This window comes from Chiloscyllium plagiosum, unplaced genomic scaffold, assembly GCF_037043375.1.
Source record: "Chiloscyllium plagiosum isolate Xiang-an unplaced genomic scaffold, Cpla_swu_hap1 HiC_scaffold_31, whole genome shotgun sequence".
In the NCBI taxonomy this organism is placed as follows: Eukaryota; Metazoa; Chordata; class Chondrichthyes; order Orectolobiformes; family Hemiscylliidae; genus Chiloscyllium; species Chiloscyllium plagiosum.
The window spans coordinates 54,238,269-54,257,496 of NW_028270169.1; the positions used below are offsets into that span (position 1 = coordinate 54,238,269).

The 19,228-nt window shown below is 45.3% G+C and overlaps 1 protein-coding gene across 1 annotated transcript in view; it reads right to left on the reverse strand.

Moving 5' to 3' along the window:
- Positions 1 to 468: 468 nt before the first annotated feature.
- The window catches only part of LOC122564163 (protein spinster homolog 3-like), a 255,278-nt gene continuing 236,518 nt past the window's right edge, over positions 469 to 19,228 (reverse strand). Inside the window, exon 12 of the mRNA XM_043718810.2 lies at positions 469 to 4,391. Within this exon, the coding sequence (XP_043574745.2) occupies positions 4,357 to 4,391 (35 nt within the window). The 3' untranslated portion in view covers positions 469 to 4,356. The remainder of the gene's footprint in view (positions 4,392 to 19,228) is intronic.

Below are 19,228 nucleotides of genomic sequence, written 5' to 3' on the forward strand. Positions count from 1 at the left end.
TCCAGTTAAGTGCCCAAGGAGGGGGGCCTGTCCTTTCAAAGGGGAAAAGTGGATTACTGCTGGCACTCCGAATGTTGGATCTGGAGGAGTTGCCGGGCAGGGCAAGTTTCCGATGATAAGGTCATGGAGAAGTTTGAATACACCTTCTCAAGGGGCAATTAGCGATGGTCAATAGCAGTTGGGTCAGCCAATGGTGTCCTCATCTTATGAATGAATTAGTAAAAGAAATATAAGTTTTAAAATTACATAAACAGTGAGATGCCAGGGCTTTGAGGTTGCTTGGCATAATTCCCATTGATGGAGGCTGTAGAGGAGGTGGGGGGTAGGCCATGTGACAGGAGATGATCAGGCAATAGCAAAACAGTAGCTCACACCCACATTAAGACAGTGTTGTGAGGTGTGTGTTTCAATTCACTTTAAATTAAGAACCCAAATATATTAGAAAAAAAGCATAGAAACTGTTAAAAAAAGGATTTAGTTCCACTTTAATATATTTACTATGATTTTTGATGCATCCGTTATTCATAAGTATACTTCCATATACACATATAGATATACAAAAATAACTCATATATAATGTAAGTACATTAAAATGTACATTTACACCAATATTTCATACAGATACAATTAATTCAAACATCTATCTTAATAATTCTTTGAGTACTCAAGTATAATCTCATATACACACCTTACATAAAGGTGCACATTCTGATACAAATATTATACAGCCTGTACCCTGTGAGTGCACAGGACTTTAAGCAGACTGCTTTGCTGCTCCTGAACTACAAGTGAAAATTTTCAAACACAAGATTGTTCCGAGGTGATTTCCTGCATCCTCCGAATTACGTAACACATTGCAGCAGATCACAAAACATTTAGAGTGCTGCAAAGCATTTATCATATTTGATTTGTTGAAAGAGTGAGATGGAGCAGATTGAGAGGATGCTGATGTGGCACAGAATCACTGGTATAGACTAGTTAGACAGAACAGCCTGTCTCTGGGCTGCAAAATCCTGCAACAATTTCATCTGGCAAATGCGAGCATTTGCAATGATCCAGCATTAGTTTATTTGGGATTTTTGTTTTGGTGCTTTCTATGCTCATCGAAACAATAAAGCATTTTGTTTCAATAATTCTCTTTTCTGGTGCTTGTCTACAGACATTAAAATGAGTGATATCACTACTAGAGATGGCAAATACATTTTAACTTCTTTGATATTCCGTGATACTCAGTGAAGTTGCCAATTTAGTTGGAAACATGTGAGGTAGGAGACATAGGAGAAAGTGAGGACTGCAGATGCTGCACATCAGGGTCGAGAGTGTGGTGCTGGAAAAGCACAGCCGGTCAGGCAGCATCCGAGGAGCAGGAGATTCGATATTTTGGGCATTAGCCCTTCATTAGGAATGAGGCATGTGGGCTGGGAGAAAATGGGAGGGGGGGGCTGGGGAAAGGCAGCTTGGAAAGCGATAGGTGGATGAAGGTGAGGGAGAAGGTGATAGGACAGGTCCGGAGGACGGTGCCGGGTTGGAGGTTGGGACTGGGATAATTTTGGGGGAGGGGAAATGAGCAAGCTGTTGAAATCCACATTTATCCCGTGTGGTTGCAGGCGGAATATGAGGTGTTCCTCCTCCAGGTGTCGGGTGGTTAGGGTTTGATGATGAGGAGGCCCAGGACCTCCATGTCCTTGACGGAGAGGCAGGGAAAGTTGAAATGTTCAGCCACGGGGCGGTGGGGTTGGTGGGTGTGAGTGTCCCAGAGATGTTCTCTGAAATGATCCGCATAAGATGTCCTGTCTCCCCAATGTAGAGGAGACCACACCGGGTGCAACGGATACAGTAGATGACATTGGGAGAGGTGCAGGTGAATTTCTGGTGGATGTAGAAGGATCCTTTGGGGCCTCAGACAGAGGTGAAGGGAGTGATGTGGGCACAGGTTTTTCACTTCCTGCGGTGGCAGGGGAAGGTGCCAGGAGTGGGGTGAAGGCTGGTGGGGGGGTGTGGACCTGATGAGGGAGTTGCAGAGGGAATGGTCTTTTTAGAACACTAATAGGGGTGGGAAGGGAAATATATCTCTGGTAGTGGGGTCCGTTTGGAGATGGCAGAAGTGGCGGAGGGTGATGCATTCTATGTGGAGGTTGGTGGGGTGGAAGATGAGGATCGGGGGGTTCTGTCCTTGTTGTGTTGGGAAGGGTGGGGCTTGAAGTGAAGGAAATGTGCTGGAGGGCATCGTCAACCACGTAAGAAGGGAAGTTGTGATTGTGGAATAAGCGGGCCATCTGGGAATTTCTGAGGTGGAATTGGTCATCTTGGGAACAGATGTGGCGGAGGCGGAGGAATTGGGAATAAGGGATGGCATTTTTACAGAAGGTAGGGTGGGAGGAGGTGTAGTCTGGGTAGCTGTGGGAGTCGGTGGGCTTGTAGTAGCAGAAGTAGACCATTCAATTCAGTAAGGTCATTTGTGTTTTGAATTTCCCATCCTGCCTTGGTGGTACAGTGGTGAGCACTACTACCACATAGTTCCAAGGACCTGGGCTCAGTTCCAGGTTTGGACCACCATCTGGTTGGAGTTTTCCCAGTTTCCGTGTGGGTTTCTTTCAAGGTACTCCAGTTTTCTCCCACAGTCCAAAGATGTATGGATTAGCCTTGCTAAATTGCCCCGTAGTGCACAGGCTAGTGGATTAGCCATGGGAAATACAAGGTTTTAGGGATAGTGTAGAGGGGATAGGTTTGGATGGGACACTTCCAGAGGGTCCATTGGACTCAATGGGCTGAATGGCCTGTTTCCACACTGTAGGAATTCTATGATTTGCACCTCACCTCTGATTTCCTTGCTTAACACAAAGCTATCTATCTTAAAAATCTTTAATGAGTTCCTTTAGAGGCAGAGGTCTAAAGTTGCACAACACTCAGTGAGAAACTAATCTTCTAATCTTTGTCCAAAAAGGATGACTTCTAATTTTAAAACAGTGTCCCCTTGTCCTGGACTGACTTCTGATGAGGAAACGTTGTTGAGTGACAATGAATTGAAAGTTTTCGCTGTCTGCTCAATAAAGATTATTCCCGAATCAACAAAACTCACTTCCCAACACATCTGGTATTGAAAGCTGGCTTCAAACTCATGTTTGAACCTATTGCGCTACTTATGTTCCTATCTTTACAAATGCTTCTAAACTGCATTCCTGATTAGTACAATCCTGGCTTTCCCCTTCCTTTGTCTGGATATAATTCTCAAAATCGTTCCTTAAGATAGTGACAGTGCCATTAGATGGAGATTTAAATAATTATCGGAATAAATAAAGTAGCAGCAAACTGGATTCAATGGGATAAGGGCCTAAGTGAGCATGCCTCCTGTGGTTATGGAACACTATTGGAAAGTGTCTGTGCTTGACACGAAAGGTAATGTAGAGGCTGCTTTACCAAGCAGCAAGGACACAACTGTCCCTGGTCATGAAGAACAGTAGGCACTTGGGGAAGCTATGAAAATGTGGATGGTGCCTGTGGGTCAGGAGCACACCCTCAGAGAGGATAGAGGCACAGGGTGATGTGGTTTGAGGTATTTGGTCTGGCAGGGACTCAGCTAAGGGTGGCTGGCGACGTGTCAAAGAGAACTATCTATTCTGGATGAGACTTTAAAGCTGTGTTTGCCCTTTCAAGTGGGTGTAAAAGATTTCTTGGTACCATTTTGAACAAGAGCAGAGAGGGAAGTGTCATTCCTAGTGTCTTGGTCAGCTTTTAACTTTCAACCAACATCAATAACACAAATGACTTCTGGTCACTTCTGGGGATCTTGGCATCTGCAAATTGGCCACTGTGTATCCTATAGAGTAACAGTGACTACATGGCGACTGAGTAATCACTAAGTGTAAAGTGCTTTGGGGTGCCCTGAGGGAGACTGCATGGGAGTCTCTTTCCTTCCTTATGTTCAGTCAAGGTAATGGTTTTGTAAAGGGCTCTTGCTAGGCAAGGGGGCAGTAAACAGCGCTTTAGTGCTGCCCACAGCTGAACCTTTAATACTGTACTCTGATCAAAGTGCTTTTTTTCTGAAATACCACCAAAGACCTTGTTACCATTGGAAACAACTTTCAGAAGCAGAGGAAATTGGCTACACACTTGATTTGCTCTATGTGCAAGGATGATGAGAGTGAGGAACAATGTGAGTAAGGGTTTCTAAAAGCCCCTATGGAAAGTGCTGCTTTTCTTTTGTGTAAAATACAATTGCAACCATCGTTTTTATCGATTCAGAACCTTATTGCTTGATATTCCAACCATTCATAGAATTGTCTCCTTCGGTCCAGCTTTATCCAGTGAATGACTCCATTCAACTCCACACCTCACCGCAGGCTTGATGGTAGTGTCTTAGCCTTTTGGGTTGGGGGTCACTTCCTCCGAATCTGCAAAAAAAAGACAAAAATCAGTTAGTTAACAGCAACAGCATTTACAACAAGCTGCCTGACTGCTCCAAAACATTCACTTTGTACATCGTGTGTATTTCCAAGGGTCAGGAAATCTGATGATAAAAGTGGAACTTTCATTACATAGAAACACAGAAAATAGGAACAGGATTAGGCCATTCAGCCCATTAAGACAAGCGTGGAGGCTGAAAGAACACAGCAAGCCAGGTATCATCAGGAGGTGGAGAAGTCAACGTTCTGGGTGTAACCCTTTTTCAGTCCCAAAGCATTGACTTCTCCACCTCCTGATGCTGCCTGGCTTGCTGTGTTCTTCCAGCCTCCTGCCTCTCTATCTTGGATTCCAGCATCTGCAGTTTTTTTTGTCTCTAATTTGACCTATTAAACCTGCTCTGCCATTCAATATGACCATGGCTGTCATCCAACTCAGTACTCTGTTTCCACTTTCTCCCCGAATCTTTCGATCCCTTTACATGTAAGAACTAAATTTAACTCCTTCTCGAAAACATTCAATGTTGTGGCATCAACCGCTTTCTGTGGCAGAGAATTCCACAGGCTCACCGCCTCACCCCCCGGGTGAGGAAATTTCTCCTCATCTCAGTCCTACTTGTATCCTTAGACAGTGACGCCTAGGTTTGGACTGTCCAGGCATTTGTAGAATCATACAATCCCTACAGTGTTGAAGCAGGCAATTCAGCCCATCAAGTTTACACCACCCCTCTGAAGAGCGTCTCACCAGCATTTCACAGGTTAACCTACCCAGCCTGCACATCCCTTCTGAAGAGCGTCTCACCAGCATTTCCCAGGTTAACCTACCCAGCCTGCACATCCCTTCTGAAGAGCGTCTCACCAGCATTTCCCAGGTTAACCTACCCAGCCTGCACATCCCTTCTGAAGAGCGTCTCACCAGCATTTCCCAGGTTAACCTACTCAGCCTGCACATCCCTTGACTATGAGCAATTTAAGTAAAAACAGTGACTGCAGATGCTGGAAACCCAGATTCTGGATTCTGGAAAAGCACAGCAGTTCGGACAGCATCCAAGGAGCAGGGAAATCGACGTTTCGGGCAAAAGCCCTTCATCAGGGATACAGGCAGAGTGATTGAAGGGTGGAGAGATTGCTGTGCTTTTCCAGCACCACTCTAATCCAGAACTATGAGCAACTTAGCATGGCCAATTCACCCTAACCGGCACATCTTTGGACTGTGGAAGGAAACGGGAGCACCCAGAGGAAATGGGGGCACCCAGAGGAAACCTACGCAGACACGGAGAGAATGTTCCATCTCTACACAGATAGTCGTCCGAGGCTGGAATCGAACCTGGATCCCTGGCGCTGTGAGGCAGCATTGGAAACAGCCTTCCTGCATTTACCTGGTCTAGTCCTGTTAGAATTATCCTTTGGGTTTCTATAAGATTCCCGCTTCACTCTTCTAAACTCCAATGAATACAGTCCTAACCAATCCTGAATCAGTCTGGTAAACCTGTGTTGCAATCCCTCCAGCGCCAGACCATCTTTCCTCAGATTAGGAAACCAAAACTGTCCACAATACCGCAGGTGTGGTCTCACCAAGGCCCTGGACAATTGCAATGAGACATTCCTGCCTCTGCACTCGAATCCTCTCACTATGAAAGCCACCACACCATTTGCCTTCTTCACTGCTTGCTGTGCCTGTATGCTTGCTTTCAGCGACCGGTGTACACAGATACCCAGGTCTCATTGCACCTCCCTTTTTCCAAATCTATCGCCATTCAGATAATAATCTGCCTGTCTTTCTTGCCACTAAATTGGATATCTCACATTTATCCACAATATACTTTATTCGCCATGCACTTGCCCACTCACTCATATAAAATGATTTTAAAGTTAATCCATTAATAGATTGAGGTGGGATTTGAACATCTTGTGGGCAGTGGCACAGTGGTTAGCACTGCTGCCTCATAGCGCCAGAGACCCGGGTTCAATTCCCGACTCGGGCGACTGACTGTGTGGAGTTTGCACATTCTCCCCGTGTCTGCGTGGGTTTGCTCCGGGTGCTCCGGTTTCCTCCCACAGTCCAAAGATGTGCAGGTTAGGTGAATTGGCCATGCTAAATTGCCCGTAGTGTTAGGTAAGGGGTAAAAGTAGGGGAATGGGTGGGTTGCGCTTTGGCGGGTCGGTGTGGACTTGTTGGGCCGAAGGGCCTGTTTCCACACTGTAAGTAATCTAATCTAATCTAATCTAATCTAATCTTGCACTCCAATCCCCAAAACTTGGCTTAAATAATGAACCGTCAATGTTTCAGATGTGTGAAAAAAAATCTGTGAATCTTATGATTCTGTCCTGACGAGTGGAAAATAGAATGCCACAGCATAGTCCTTTGTTCAGCAATACTCAAACTGTGTACTAGCAAGTGATTGAAAGTTTAAATAGTTAAGGGGGAGCAGCCCGCAGCAAAACAGTCTGGAGGCAAGAAACACATTATGAAGGATCATTGAGTAAGAAAACAGATTAGCTCTCTCGCCAATTGGCTTTGCTTCAGGAATGGGCAACTGATACATTGTTGAAACTTTATTGCTGGAACAGCACAGCAGGTCAGGCAGCATCCAGGGAACAGGAGATTCGACGTTTCGGGCACAGGCCCTTCTTCAGGAATGATACATTGGACAAACTTGACAAATCTGTGTACGAAAAAAAATTAACACTTGGTGCTTAGGTAATCTCATGAGCTGAACTCCTTGGTATTTGCCTGATGCCTGTTCATTTCCTTGACAGGACATTATCAAAATCACTGGAGGAAAAGGCTAATCAGGAAGGAGAGGTCACATCCAGAGTGAGACACAGCCCTGAATGAGTATATAATTTGAGGAATTTGGAGACACCCTGGGATTTTGTTCCAACTGCCTGTGGAAATTGCAGGTGGTATTTTTTTCTCTAGAACTTTTGCGTACAACTTGCACCATCTGGGAAAGTGTAGTCTAAAGTGTCAAAACTTCCTTTTCCTTTTGTGTCACTGACCCACGGTTAACAGTCGTGCCTTTGAGCAGAAACGCATTCATTCAGCTGTCGACAGTCACCGATCTGGCCAGTTCAGTGAGACAGAGCTGAGGCGTTTAGCTCTGTGCAAGGAGACTTGCTGGGAAGCACTTCAGGCTTGCAAACCATTAACTCCATCATGCAAACACAAAATCCATTTGGGTTCAGGGAAATAGTGTGACTGACCACTCTCGGTGCTGCAAGGAACAACATTCCTGCAATGCCGTGAACTGGTAACTGCAGGTGGCAAAACAGCAAAGACCTGGAAAATGAGCCTGTCCCTCAAGCATGTTGTCATTTTGGGTGGGTACTGTCTTCTCAACATTGTAAAAATAAGAGGCAGAGGGTGGACATTTTGATATGGTCAGAGAGAGGGATTCTACCTCTGAACCACATGCAGAGAGGATCTGTGAGCAGAACAACATGGCAAATTAGCTTCATCTTCAGCTTCTTCATCAATGACCTTCCCTCCATCACAAGGTCCGAAGTAGGGATGTTCGCCGATGATTGCTCAATGTTCCACACTATTCACAACTCCTCAGATAGTGAAGCAGTCCATGTTCAAATGCAACAAGATCTGGACAATATTCAGGCTTGGGCTGACAAGTGGCAAGTAAAAGTCGTGCCACACAAATGCCAGGTGATGACCATCTCCAATAAGAGACAAACTAACCATTATCCATTGGTATGACCATTATTGATCCCCCCACTAATAACATCCTGGGATTACCATTGACTAGAAACATTACCAGACTCGCTTTATGAATACAGTGGGGACCCTTGTAATGCAGTGGTAATGACCCTACATCTGAGCCAAGAAGCTCAGGATCAAGTCCCACCTTCTCCAGAAATGTGTAATAACATCTCTGAACAAGTTGATGAGAAAGTATTTTTAAATAGAATGACAAAAGAGCAGGTTAAAGGTTGAGAGTTCTGTGACCAGTAACTCACCTCCTGACTCCCCAAATCCTTGCCACCATCAACAAAGCATATGTCAGGTGTGTGATACAGCACTCCCTACTTGCCTGGATGGGTGCAGCTCTAACAACACTCTAACACCATCCAGGACAAATTAGTCTGCTATATTGGCACTACTTTCACCACCTACTATTGACCTCCCATGCTGTTGATGATGCACAGTGGCAGCAATGTGTACCAGACAAAAGATGGACTGGCAAAGAAAGTACAGCAAAGCATGGGAGGCATCATGGCAAGGCTGAGAAGGAGCTGTTAAAAAGACATATAAATCAGAGTCTATCATTATTATGTCCCAAGCTGCAGACACTTTTATGGTATATGCTTCCAGGAAAGGAGATAAAAAAAACACCCACAACCCCTGGTCTGTGTCTCAGAATGGGCTGATGTAGTAATATGTACTAGTCACAGCACGAAGACAGCCATTGTACACCCCTGCATTTCAGGTAAAAGGAAGATTTGCTCTTGCGTTGAGTGCTGGAAGCCAAGGCAAGCTAGTGAAATCACTGCCAAGACGATAATAAGACAAAAAGCCTGCCAGCTAACTGCACAGTCATGATTCTCAAAATCATCTGCTTCACTACTACCATACAACTCAACAGCTGCCATGTTCAATCATCGGACCCAGACTCTGACTTATATGTCTTTTTAACAGCTCCTTTTTAACTAAATGCATATTTCTCATGTATATTGCATTTTATTATACTTCCATGTATTTAGTATCTAATGTATTGACCCTTTCTTTAACTCAAGAAAATTAATCTGGCTCCTTTCTAAGCATCAATATATTTGGTTTGGCAAAAGGTATCCGTGAGGGAAGGGATCTTTCTTAGATGGACCACATTGGAGCTAACCAAGGGAGGGGTTGTGTTAAGATGGGAAGCCAGTTCATATCCTCAGCCTGGAGTTTAACCATTTGGGATGACCCCAGCGGGACCGATTGTGACAGAAGTGTTGGGATCCATCAGGCTGCAGTCACTAGCTTAAGATCGAGATTTTGGATGTAGGTTTGTTCGCTGAGCTGAAAGGGTCATTTCCAGACTAGTAACATCTTCAGTGGACCTCATGTGAAACAATGCTGAAAATTCCTGCTTTCTATTTATATGTTTGGGTTTCTTTGGGTTGGTGATGCCATTTCCTGTGGTGATGTTATTTCCTGTTCCTTTTCTCAGGGGATGGTAGATGGGGTCTAACTCGATGTGTTTGTTGATAGAGTTCCGGTTGGAATGCCATGCTTCTAGGAATTCTCGTGAGTGTCTTTGTTTGGCTTGTCCTAGGATGGATGTGTTGTCCCAGTCGAAGTGGTGTCCTTCCTCATCCGTATGTGAGGATACTAGTGAGAGAAGGGTCATGTCTTTTTGTGGCTAGTTGGTGTTCACGTATCCTGATGGCTAGTTTTCTATATATAGAAAGCAGGAATTTTCAGCATTGTTTCGCATGAGGTCCACTGAAGATGTAACCTAGTAAGGTAACGAAACGCCTGGAAATGAACCTTTCAGCTCAGCGAGCACACCTACATCCAAAACCTCAACCTGAGCTACAAATCTTCTCAAAGCTCATTCAGATCGAGCTGTCCGGATGCATTTACCAGCCCTGCCCGGTTTCTGGAGCGATTCCCTTCTGTCCAGAGATCTTAGGATGGAGGGGGTGGGGGTGAGAATCTGTCTGCTTATTCACATGAAGGCTGACAGTAACAAAACTCACCATCCCAACTGGATGATCCTCTTGCTGAGTCGAGGGGCAGTTAATAATGGTGATGACCCAATCACTAATGGGGTTGCTGACTGATTCCCCTCCTCTCTAGGCTCTGCCAGGTAACTGCAGGGGCTGCAACCATATAACTAGGCGATGCTGGAACAATTGTGGGCGGCACGGTGGCACAGTGGTTAGCACTGTTGCCTCAGCGCCAGAGACCCGGGTTCAATTCCCGCCTCAGGCGACTGACTGTGGTGGAGTTTGCACAATCTCCCCGTGTCTGCGTGGGTTTCCTCCGGGTGCTCCGGTTTCCTCCCACAGTCCAAAAATGTGCAGGTCAGGTGAGTTGGCCATGCTAAATTGTCCGTAGTATTAGGTGCAGGGGTAAATGTAGGGGGGGGGGGGGGGGGTGGGTTGCGCTTCAGCGGGTCGGTGTGGACTTGTTGGGCCGAAGGGCCTGTTTCCACACTGTAAGTAATCTAATCTAATCTAATTGTGCAACCACCTTTAACAGTTTTTAAGGAGTTCAGCTTAATTTTCTTTTCCTTTCCGAAACAAATAGCTTTATCCAGAGAGAATAACAACCCCAATCCCCGTGCAATGAACCCAAAAGAGACAATAAAATCCCAGAGATGCATCTACGCTTTTCCACAAATTACTCCAGCTCCCTGCATTGCAGTCCAGAACCATGCCAGAAAACTCCATCGATTTATTTACTGTTAATTATTAGGCCTGACTGAAGGCCTAATAATTACTGAATTATTGCCAATGAAGGCAATAAACATCACCAAGCATGAATTGTCAAAGTAAATGAGATGATTAATCTTCTGGAGGTGCCCATGTTTTCCTTTCTGTTACAGGGTGGTAGTGGGAGATGAGTGAACATTATTCCATTATTCCATCAGCAATTCTCCTCCACTGCAGATGTCGCTGGGTCAAAGTGACATAGAATTCCCTCCCTCAGGGCATTGTGAGCCTACCTACAGTACATGGACTGCAGTGATTCAAGGAGACAGCTCACCAGTATCCCTAGTTGCTTATCCCTAGTTGGTGACTGGCACAACGATCAAAAGGCTCCACCATCAGAAGCAATGTTTTACTCACTATCAGACTTTTATTAGGAGCTATGCCCCTCCTGGGGTCACAGACACTCCATTTGGGATTGTGAGATGGCCCTGTTCCCAGCAATAATGGTGACTGTGGAGAGGAGATGGAGCAGTCCAGTTACTGACCAAGCTGCTGCTAAACATCAGGGGGACAGACAAAGAGCCTCAAGTGCTCATTCTCTTCAGAAAACACTTCTAACATCGAGCTGAAGTAGGCCATTGTGCACAGACTCAGTGCAGTCAATCAATCGCTTACTGAGTCAATCAATCGCTTACCGAGTCAATCAATCGCTTACCGAGTGGGGGATAATGCGAGAGGTCATGCACTGAGCTGCCAAGGTGAGAACACTTTGACTGTGTTGCTGCTCTTGTCTGCCTGTGGTACAGGCTCTTCAGCCTGGACCAAAGACCCAGGGTCAACTGGACCAAACAGGCAAGGGGAATGGGACCAGGAGTGAATGTGGCAAGATCAGTTGAGTGAGTGAGTAGAGTTTGGGAAGAGGTAGAGTTAAAGGAGAAGAGTGAGTGGGGGAATAATGACTGGGAAAAGGGACAGTTGAATGAGTAAGTAGAGGGAGTTTGAGAAGAGGTGCGTTTTACTCATGGGACATGGGCATCCCTGGGCCAGCATGTATTGCTTATCCCTAGTTGCCCTCGAGAAGATACTGGTGAGCTGTCTCCTTGAATCACTGCAGTCCATGTACTGTAGGTAGGCTCACAATGCCCTGAGGGAGGGAATTCTATGTCACTTTGACCCAGCGACACTGAAGGAACGGTGATATATTTCAAAGTCAAATTGGTGACTGGCTTAAAGGGAAACTTACAGAGGTAGTGTTTCCACGTACTGCCATTGTCCTTCTAGATGGAAGAGGTTGGAAGGTGTTGTCTAAGGATCTTCAGTGAATTTCTGCAGTGCACCTTGTAGATAGTACACACTATTGCTACTGAGCGTCAGTGGTGGGGGGAGTGGACGCTTGTGAATGCAGTGCCAATCAAGCGGGCCGCTTTGTCCTGGATAGTATCAAGCTTCTTCAGTGTTGTTGGAGCTACACCCATCCAGGGAAGTAAGTAGAGGAAGAGGGGCAGTTGCGTGAGTGAACGGTGGAACAGTGTTTGGGAAGAGAGATGTGTGGGTCTGTCGGGGGAGGGATGATGGAAAAGAGGTATCTGTATGTTTGTGCATGTGTGTGTGTGTGTTAGGGGCAGAGGGGCTCATGTAAATGGGTATGTTGTGGTTGTCAGCAGGAAGAGGGATTTACTAAGTCTTCTGTCACCAGAGAATATGAAAAACCTGGAAAACTCACAGAACTTCATAAAATAATACCATTTTTACAAAATGTTTGAAAAGCGTAGATGTTCATATTTATCTGACATCTGTTAATCTGTTTTCTCTTGAGCAGAGGAGACTGAGGGGGTACACGTTTGAGGTGTACAAGATTATGAGGGGTCCAGACAGGGTGAATAGAGAGCAGCTGTACCCCTTGGTTTAGGGGTCAATCATGAGAGAGCACAGCTTTAGGGTAAGGGACAGCAGATTCAGAGGGAACTTAGGGAAAAACGTATTCAGTCAGCAGGTGGTGGGAATCTGGAATGCACTGTCTGGGAAGGTAATGGAGGCTTGAAGCCTTACAATCTTTAAAAATATTTGGATGAGTACTTCAAATATGATAGCATTCGAGGATATGGGACAAATGCAGGAAATTGGGATTAGTGCACCTTTTGTAGTAGTTACGTCAGTGTGGACTTGATGGGCCGAAGGGTCATTTCTGCCTTTATGGCTCTATGAATCTATAAATTTCAATAATCATATACTAATCATTACTTTATTGGTACTGCATTTTTGCTGATGTCTCAGGTCTTGAAAAAACTGTCTAGGGAGGTGACGGCCTATGACTGTACTGCTGATCCAGAGACCCAGGTAATGTCCTGGGGACCTGGGTTCAAATCCTATCAAAGCAATAAAAGGGAAAATCTGGAATTAAGAGTCTAATGATGCCTTGAATCCATTGTCAATTGGTGGAAAAGCCCACCTGGTTCGTTATTGTTCTTTAGGGAAGGAAACTGCCATCCTTACCTGGTCTGGCCTACATGTGACTCCAGACCCACAGCAATGTGTTTGCCTTTAACTGCCCTCTGGGTAATTACGGCTGTGCTCGAAATGCTGGTCTAGCCAGCGACATCTTCATTCCATGTTTGAATAATAACAAAAAAACCCACCTTTAACCTTCCTTCAACCCACTGGGACTGTCCGTAAATCACACATAACTAAGTTTATTCCATCAATTAGTACCGACAGACAGTAATCCACCGAACCCGAGAAAGACAATGCTCAGACAGACAGGTGCAAACAGCGTTGTTTCAAAGAGACGGTTCACTCTCACCTTCACAGAGAAACAGCAATAATGGAGACTTCACCAATGCAGCGTGAAACAGTAAATGGTATTCCTTAATGGCTGACCTTTCCTCTCCATTGTTATTTTCCACTTACAATTCATTCTTATTAAGATGTAATAAAAGTCACAACACATTTTTACAGTTACATTTTTGTTTGATTTTATCTGACAAGTATGAATCTACAAACTGCAGGGTGGTGGGAAATGACCCTTAATATAAAATCTAGGCTTACACTCTGGTGCAGTACCTGAAATGCTGTACTGTCAGAGGTGCTGGCTTTCAAAGAACATGTTAAAACCTCTCTGGCAGTCCTGCCTTATGGATATACATGATCCCACAGCACATTTTTGCAGAGTTTTCCCTGGCGTCCCAGCCCAGAACCAGCAGATGTCCAGGTGTTCAGCATATTGCTGTTTGTGGGATCTTGCTGTGTTCAAATTAGATGTTGAATTTCCTGCAGGCTAACAGTCACTATACTTCTGAAATATTTCATTGGCTGTGCATCACTTTAGGACATCATGAAAGAAGCTGCAAAAATGCAATTTGAGTTTGCTAAATAAAGAGACTGGCTTTCAACACTTTACACTTTGCAATTATCAGGATAATTGCAAGAATGCCAAATTACAAACGGGAGCAATCATTGATACTGTGCGACAGAAGGGTCCTGATTGGTTAGTAAGTTGACTTGATTCTTCAAAGCAATACCTTGACCATTGACTTGCCAACCAATCAGCACTCTTACCCGCTGTGGGATAATTTGTCACTGCTTTTAAAATTTGACATTCTTGAATCTGTCCTGTTGAGTGTAAGATGAAAATCTTTGACAGCGTTTCTTAACTTTTGTATGCAACATTTTCTTTTGAACTTTGATAGCCATTGATAGAACTGAGAAGTAAATGACCAATGGTTAACACAAAGATCAATGTTGGGTCCACTGTTTTTCGTCATTTATATAAATGATTTATTAAAAATATAGGAGGTCTGCTTAGTAGGTTTGCAGATGACACCAAAATTAGAGGTGTGGTAGAGTACAACGGATCTTGATCAGATGGGCCAATGGATCGAGGAGTGGCAGATGGAGTTTAATTTAGATAAATGTGGGACGCTGCATTTTGGAAAGGCAAATCAGGGCAGCACTTATACACTTAATGGTAAGGTCCTGGGCAGTGTTGCTGAACAGAGAGACTTTGGAGTGCAGGTTCATAGCTTCTTGAAAGTGGGGTCGCAGGAAGATAGCAGAATGAAGAAGGCGTTTGGTATGCTTTCCTTTATTGGTCAGAGTTTGAGAATCGGAGTTGGGAGGTCATGTTGAGACTATACAAGACATTGATTCAGGGACTATTGGAATACTGCACGCAATTCTGGTCTCCCTATTCCAGGAAGGATATTGCGAAACTTGAAAGGGTTCAAAAAAGATTTACAAGGATGTTGCCAGGGTTGGAGGTTTTGAGCTAAAGGGAGAGGCTGAATAGGCTGGGGCTGTTTTCCCTGGAGCGTCGGAGGCTGAGGGGTGACCTTATAGAGGCTTATATGGGGCATGGATAGGATAAATGGACAATGTCTTTTCCCTGGGATGGGGAAGTCCAAAACTAGAGGGCACAGGTTTAGGATGAGAGGTGAAAGATTTAAAAGGGATCTAAAGGGCAACTTTTTCACACAGAGGGTGGTGCATGTATATAATGAGCTGCTAGAAGAAGTGGTGGAGGCTGGTACAGTTACAACATTTCAAAGGCATCTGGATGGGTATTGAATAGGAAGAGTTTGGAGGGATAAGGGCTCGGTGCTGGCAAATGGGACCAGACTTATTCAGGATATCTGGTTGGCATGGACAAGTTGGACCAATGGGTCTGTTTCCGTGCTGTATATCTCTATGACTCTAGGTTTTCCTTTATAGCAGGAGCTGGTGATTTGTGACCATGTCCCACAGTTTGGGTCAGGTCAAAGTCTGTAGATCCTATCATCAGAACATTCGGAAGCTAGATGTTGGGCCCAGTTCACCTTTGTTGCCAAGGTAACAGCAGTGAGAAAATGAGTGCAGCTTGAATCTGGTTATACGATTGTGTGGCTATTTACTTGTTTTCATTGTTGGGAAGATATCACACGAAAGGCTATTTAGTAAGGTGAGAACCCATGGAGGTGGGGCGATTCACCATTTGGATAAGGAGGGCATTTTCAAGATGGCAACCTGTAATTGGTGGGGTGCCACAGGCATCAGTGCTGGGGCAACCTATATTAATGACTTGGATGAGGAAAGTGAATTTACTGACACCGAGTTTGCGGGTGTCACAAAAGTAAGTGGTGAGGATGACACAAAGAGTCTACAGTGTGGTGTTGATAGGTTAAGTGAAGTGAGCAAGAACTTTGCAGATGGAACATAAAGTGGGAAAATGTGGGATTGTATATTTAGAATATAGGAGTTTTATTTAAATGCAAGACTGCAGAAAGCTACAGCACAGAGGGATTTGAGGGTGCTATTGGTAACAGGGAAGGCAAATGAATGTTATTTCAAAGGGAACGGAGTACACGTTGTTCTGCTATAACCCACGTTTCGTTAACACAAATTTGCGATAGCACGATTGACAAATTGGGAACACTATTTTGAAAGCACAAAGTTTTAAAGTGTGTATTGGTTATAACATGATTCTGGCCCCATTTGTTTAAATGGTGCAGCTATTACATGATATTCTTATAACACGGGATTGCACAAGAATGGAACTACCGCGTTATAGAAGAACTGACTGTACAGAAGTAGGGTGACTTTGCTAAAACCTTACAAGACACTTGTCAGACCACAGTGGCAATACAGTGAACAGTTTCAGTTCCCTAGCTAAGGAAAGATGTACTGGCATTGAAGACAGGCCAGGGAAGGTTCACTGGATTGATCCTGGTATGAAGAGATTGTTTTATGTGGAAAGGTTCAGTGGGTTGTTTAAAAGAATGAGAGACACTGTACTCCCTGACCGGGCCCTTTGTCCCCACCTCTGTGAGCCCTGGAAAAGCACAGTATAGTTAAAGGGGCCAGTGAGAGGGCTGAAGGTTGAGAAAACCTGCCCTTCACGGGATGACCAGCAAACACCAACCCAGCTCTACTCAAGGCTGGCAGAGAAACTGCGAGCTGTTGCTTGCACTGTGCTGACAACCCACGGAAACTAAGATCACCGGATTATATTTGTGGTACAGAGCTGACGACAGGGCTCCTGAGCACCTTTCATTACTTCAACATCAATCATCACCTTGTCGCAGAAACCACGGACCTCCAGCTGAGTCAAATAACCCTTAGCTCCACGTGAATGAGGTCGGAATAGCTTCTGTCCAATTTTGTTGACAAGCTCCAAATTCACTGACAAAAGGAATGAATATTATTGGCTTTGGTTAAGGTGCTGTGTGCTGGGCCACAGTTTGGTTTGAGCAGTTTGAACAATGTCTTTCTGAATGCTTCTTTGTTTGATTTCCAGCTCTATGTCACTTTGCTCCATTTTCTTATGTTTTTCTGTCGCTCAGCAGCACCCAGCCCAGAATGTGGGGGAGCAGCCTGTTCCCATGCGCCCCTTCACCCCGGGAGAAGGTCATCTCTACAAAACGCCAACCTGCACACAGAGGGAAAGGGGGGGCTGCACGTTGATTTGATTTATTTATTGTCATGTGTATTTTCTTACAAGATACGGTGAGGAGTGTAGCATAGCGTCGCTACTTTCTGGCACCATCTTAAAACTCAGAAAAATAAACTAAAACATAGAATATAAAGGCAGAAGAATAAAGAAGGAAACGTGTTGAACTTGACAGGTCTTCGTTTTAAGTGCTCCACCATAGACCATAGGTCTCATGGCCAGGTACAAGTCCCCTTCACGTATCACCACTAGAACGGACGTCGCCACCATTTGGTGCCATCCAAAGGTTTGTAGGTTCGGGTGAACTGGCCATGCTAAATTGCCCCATAGTGTTCAGGGATGTGTAGGTTAGGGTGAACTGGCCATGCTAAATTGCCCCATAGTGTTCAGGGATGTGTAGGTTCGGGTGAACTGGCCATGCTAAATTGCCCCATAGTGTTCAGGGATGTGTGGGTTAGGGTGAACTAGCCATGCTAAATTGCCCCATAGTGTTCAGGGATGTGTGGGTTAGGTGCATTAGTCAGGGGTAAATGTAGAGTAATAGGGTAGAGGAATGGTCTGGGTGGTTTAATCTTCGAAGGGTTACTGTAGACCTGTTGGGCTGAATGGCCTGTTTCCACACTGCAGGAATTCTATGAAGATTCTCTGATCTCACCACCAATGACGCCCTCGCGACTATGGATCCTCACTGGTCCTCATCAATGCAGATGTCAGGTACCCGTACTGGCTCAAACTTGACTCTATCACCACCCTGAGTCCACTTTGGGCCCACCTCACTGATGCAGCCGCTGCACACACTGCTGGGCCTCATGCGTGCCTCCAATACCACCTCCATGAATCTGCGCTGGACATAGACACCAACAGAAACCCAAACTCACCTTTTCAGGACTGCGATGACATGGGAACTGAGCTGGCATGACATTTTGCACACTGCCCTTTGGTGGGTGGTCTACCAACTGCATGCCACCTGTGAGTCAGTCTCAGGAAGGCCACTTGGAGAGATGTGGGGGAACAGCTGCCAATTGAGACAATTAAGGAGCCTGGTTTTTTACTTGCTTGTGAGATATGGGCATAGCTGGTTAGGCCAGCACTTATTACTCACTGCGAATTGCTGAGAAGGCAGTTAAGCGTCAACAATGTTGTTATGGGTCTGGAGTTACATGTAGGCCAAACCAGGTAAAGATGGCAGATTCCCTCCCCTAAGTCACATGAGCAAACCAGATGATCGACAATTCTAAACAATTGACAATTAGCTCACCATTAGACTAACTTTTAAATTCCAGATTTCTATTGAATTCAAATGTCACCATCTGCCATAGTAGGATTTGAAGCCATTTCTGCAGACCATTCATCTGGGGTTCTGAATTGTATGCCAGTGGTTACGCCATCACAGTAGCATGGGCGGCACGGTGGCACAGTGGTTAGCATTGCTGCCTCACAGCGCCAGAGACCCGGGTTCAGTTCCCACCTCGGCAACTGCCTGTGTGGAGTTTGCACATTCTCCCAGTGTCTGCGTGGGTTTCCTCCAGGTGCTCCGGTTTCCTCCCATACTCCAAAAATGTGCAGGTCAGATGAATTGGCCATGCTAAATTGCCTGTAGTGTCAGATGAAGGGGTAAATGTAGAGGAATGGGTCTGGGTGGATCGCTCTTCGGAGGGTTGGTGTGGACCCCACACCACCCCACTCCGGCCTATCACCCTCACCTTGACCTCCCTCCACCTATCGCATTTCCAAAGCCCCTCCCCCAAGTCCCTCCTCCCTACCTTTTATCTTAGCCTCTGGACACATTTTCCTCATTCCTGAATAAGGGCTTATGCCCGAAACGTCGATTCTCCTGCTCCTTGGATGCTGCCCGATCTGCTGCGCTTTTCCAGCAACACATTTTCAGCTCTGATCTCCAGCATCTGCAGTCCTCACTTTCTCCTCGTGGACTTGTTGGGCCAAAGGGCCTGTTTCCACACTGTAAGTAATCTAATTTAATCACCTCCCCATTAAGGCCTCTCCCTGCTTAGTTCACACAATGGCTGAA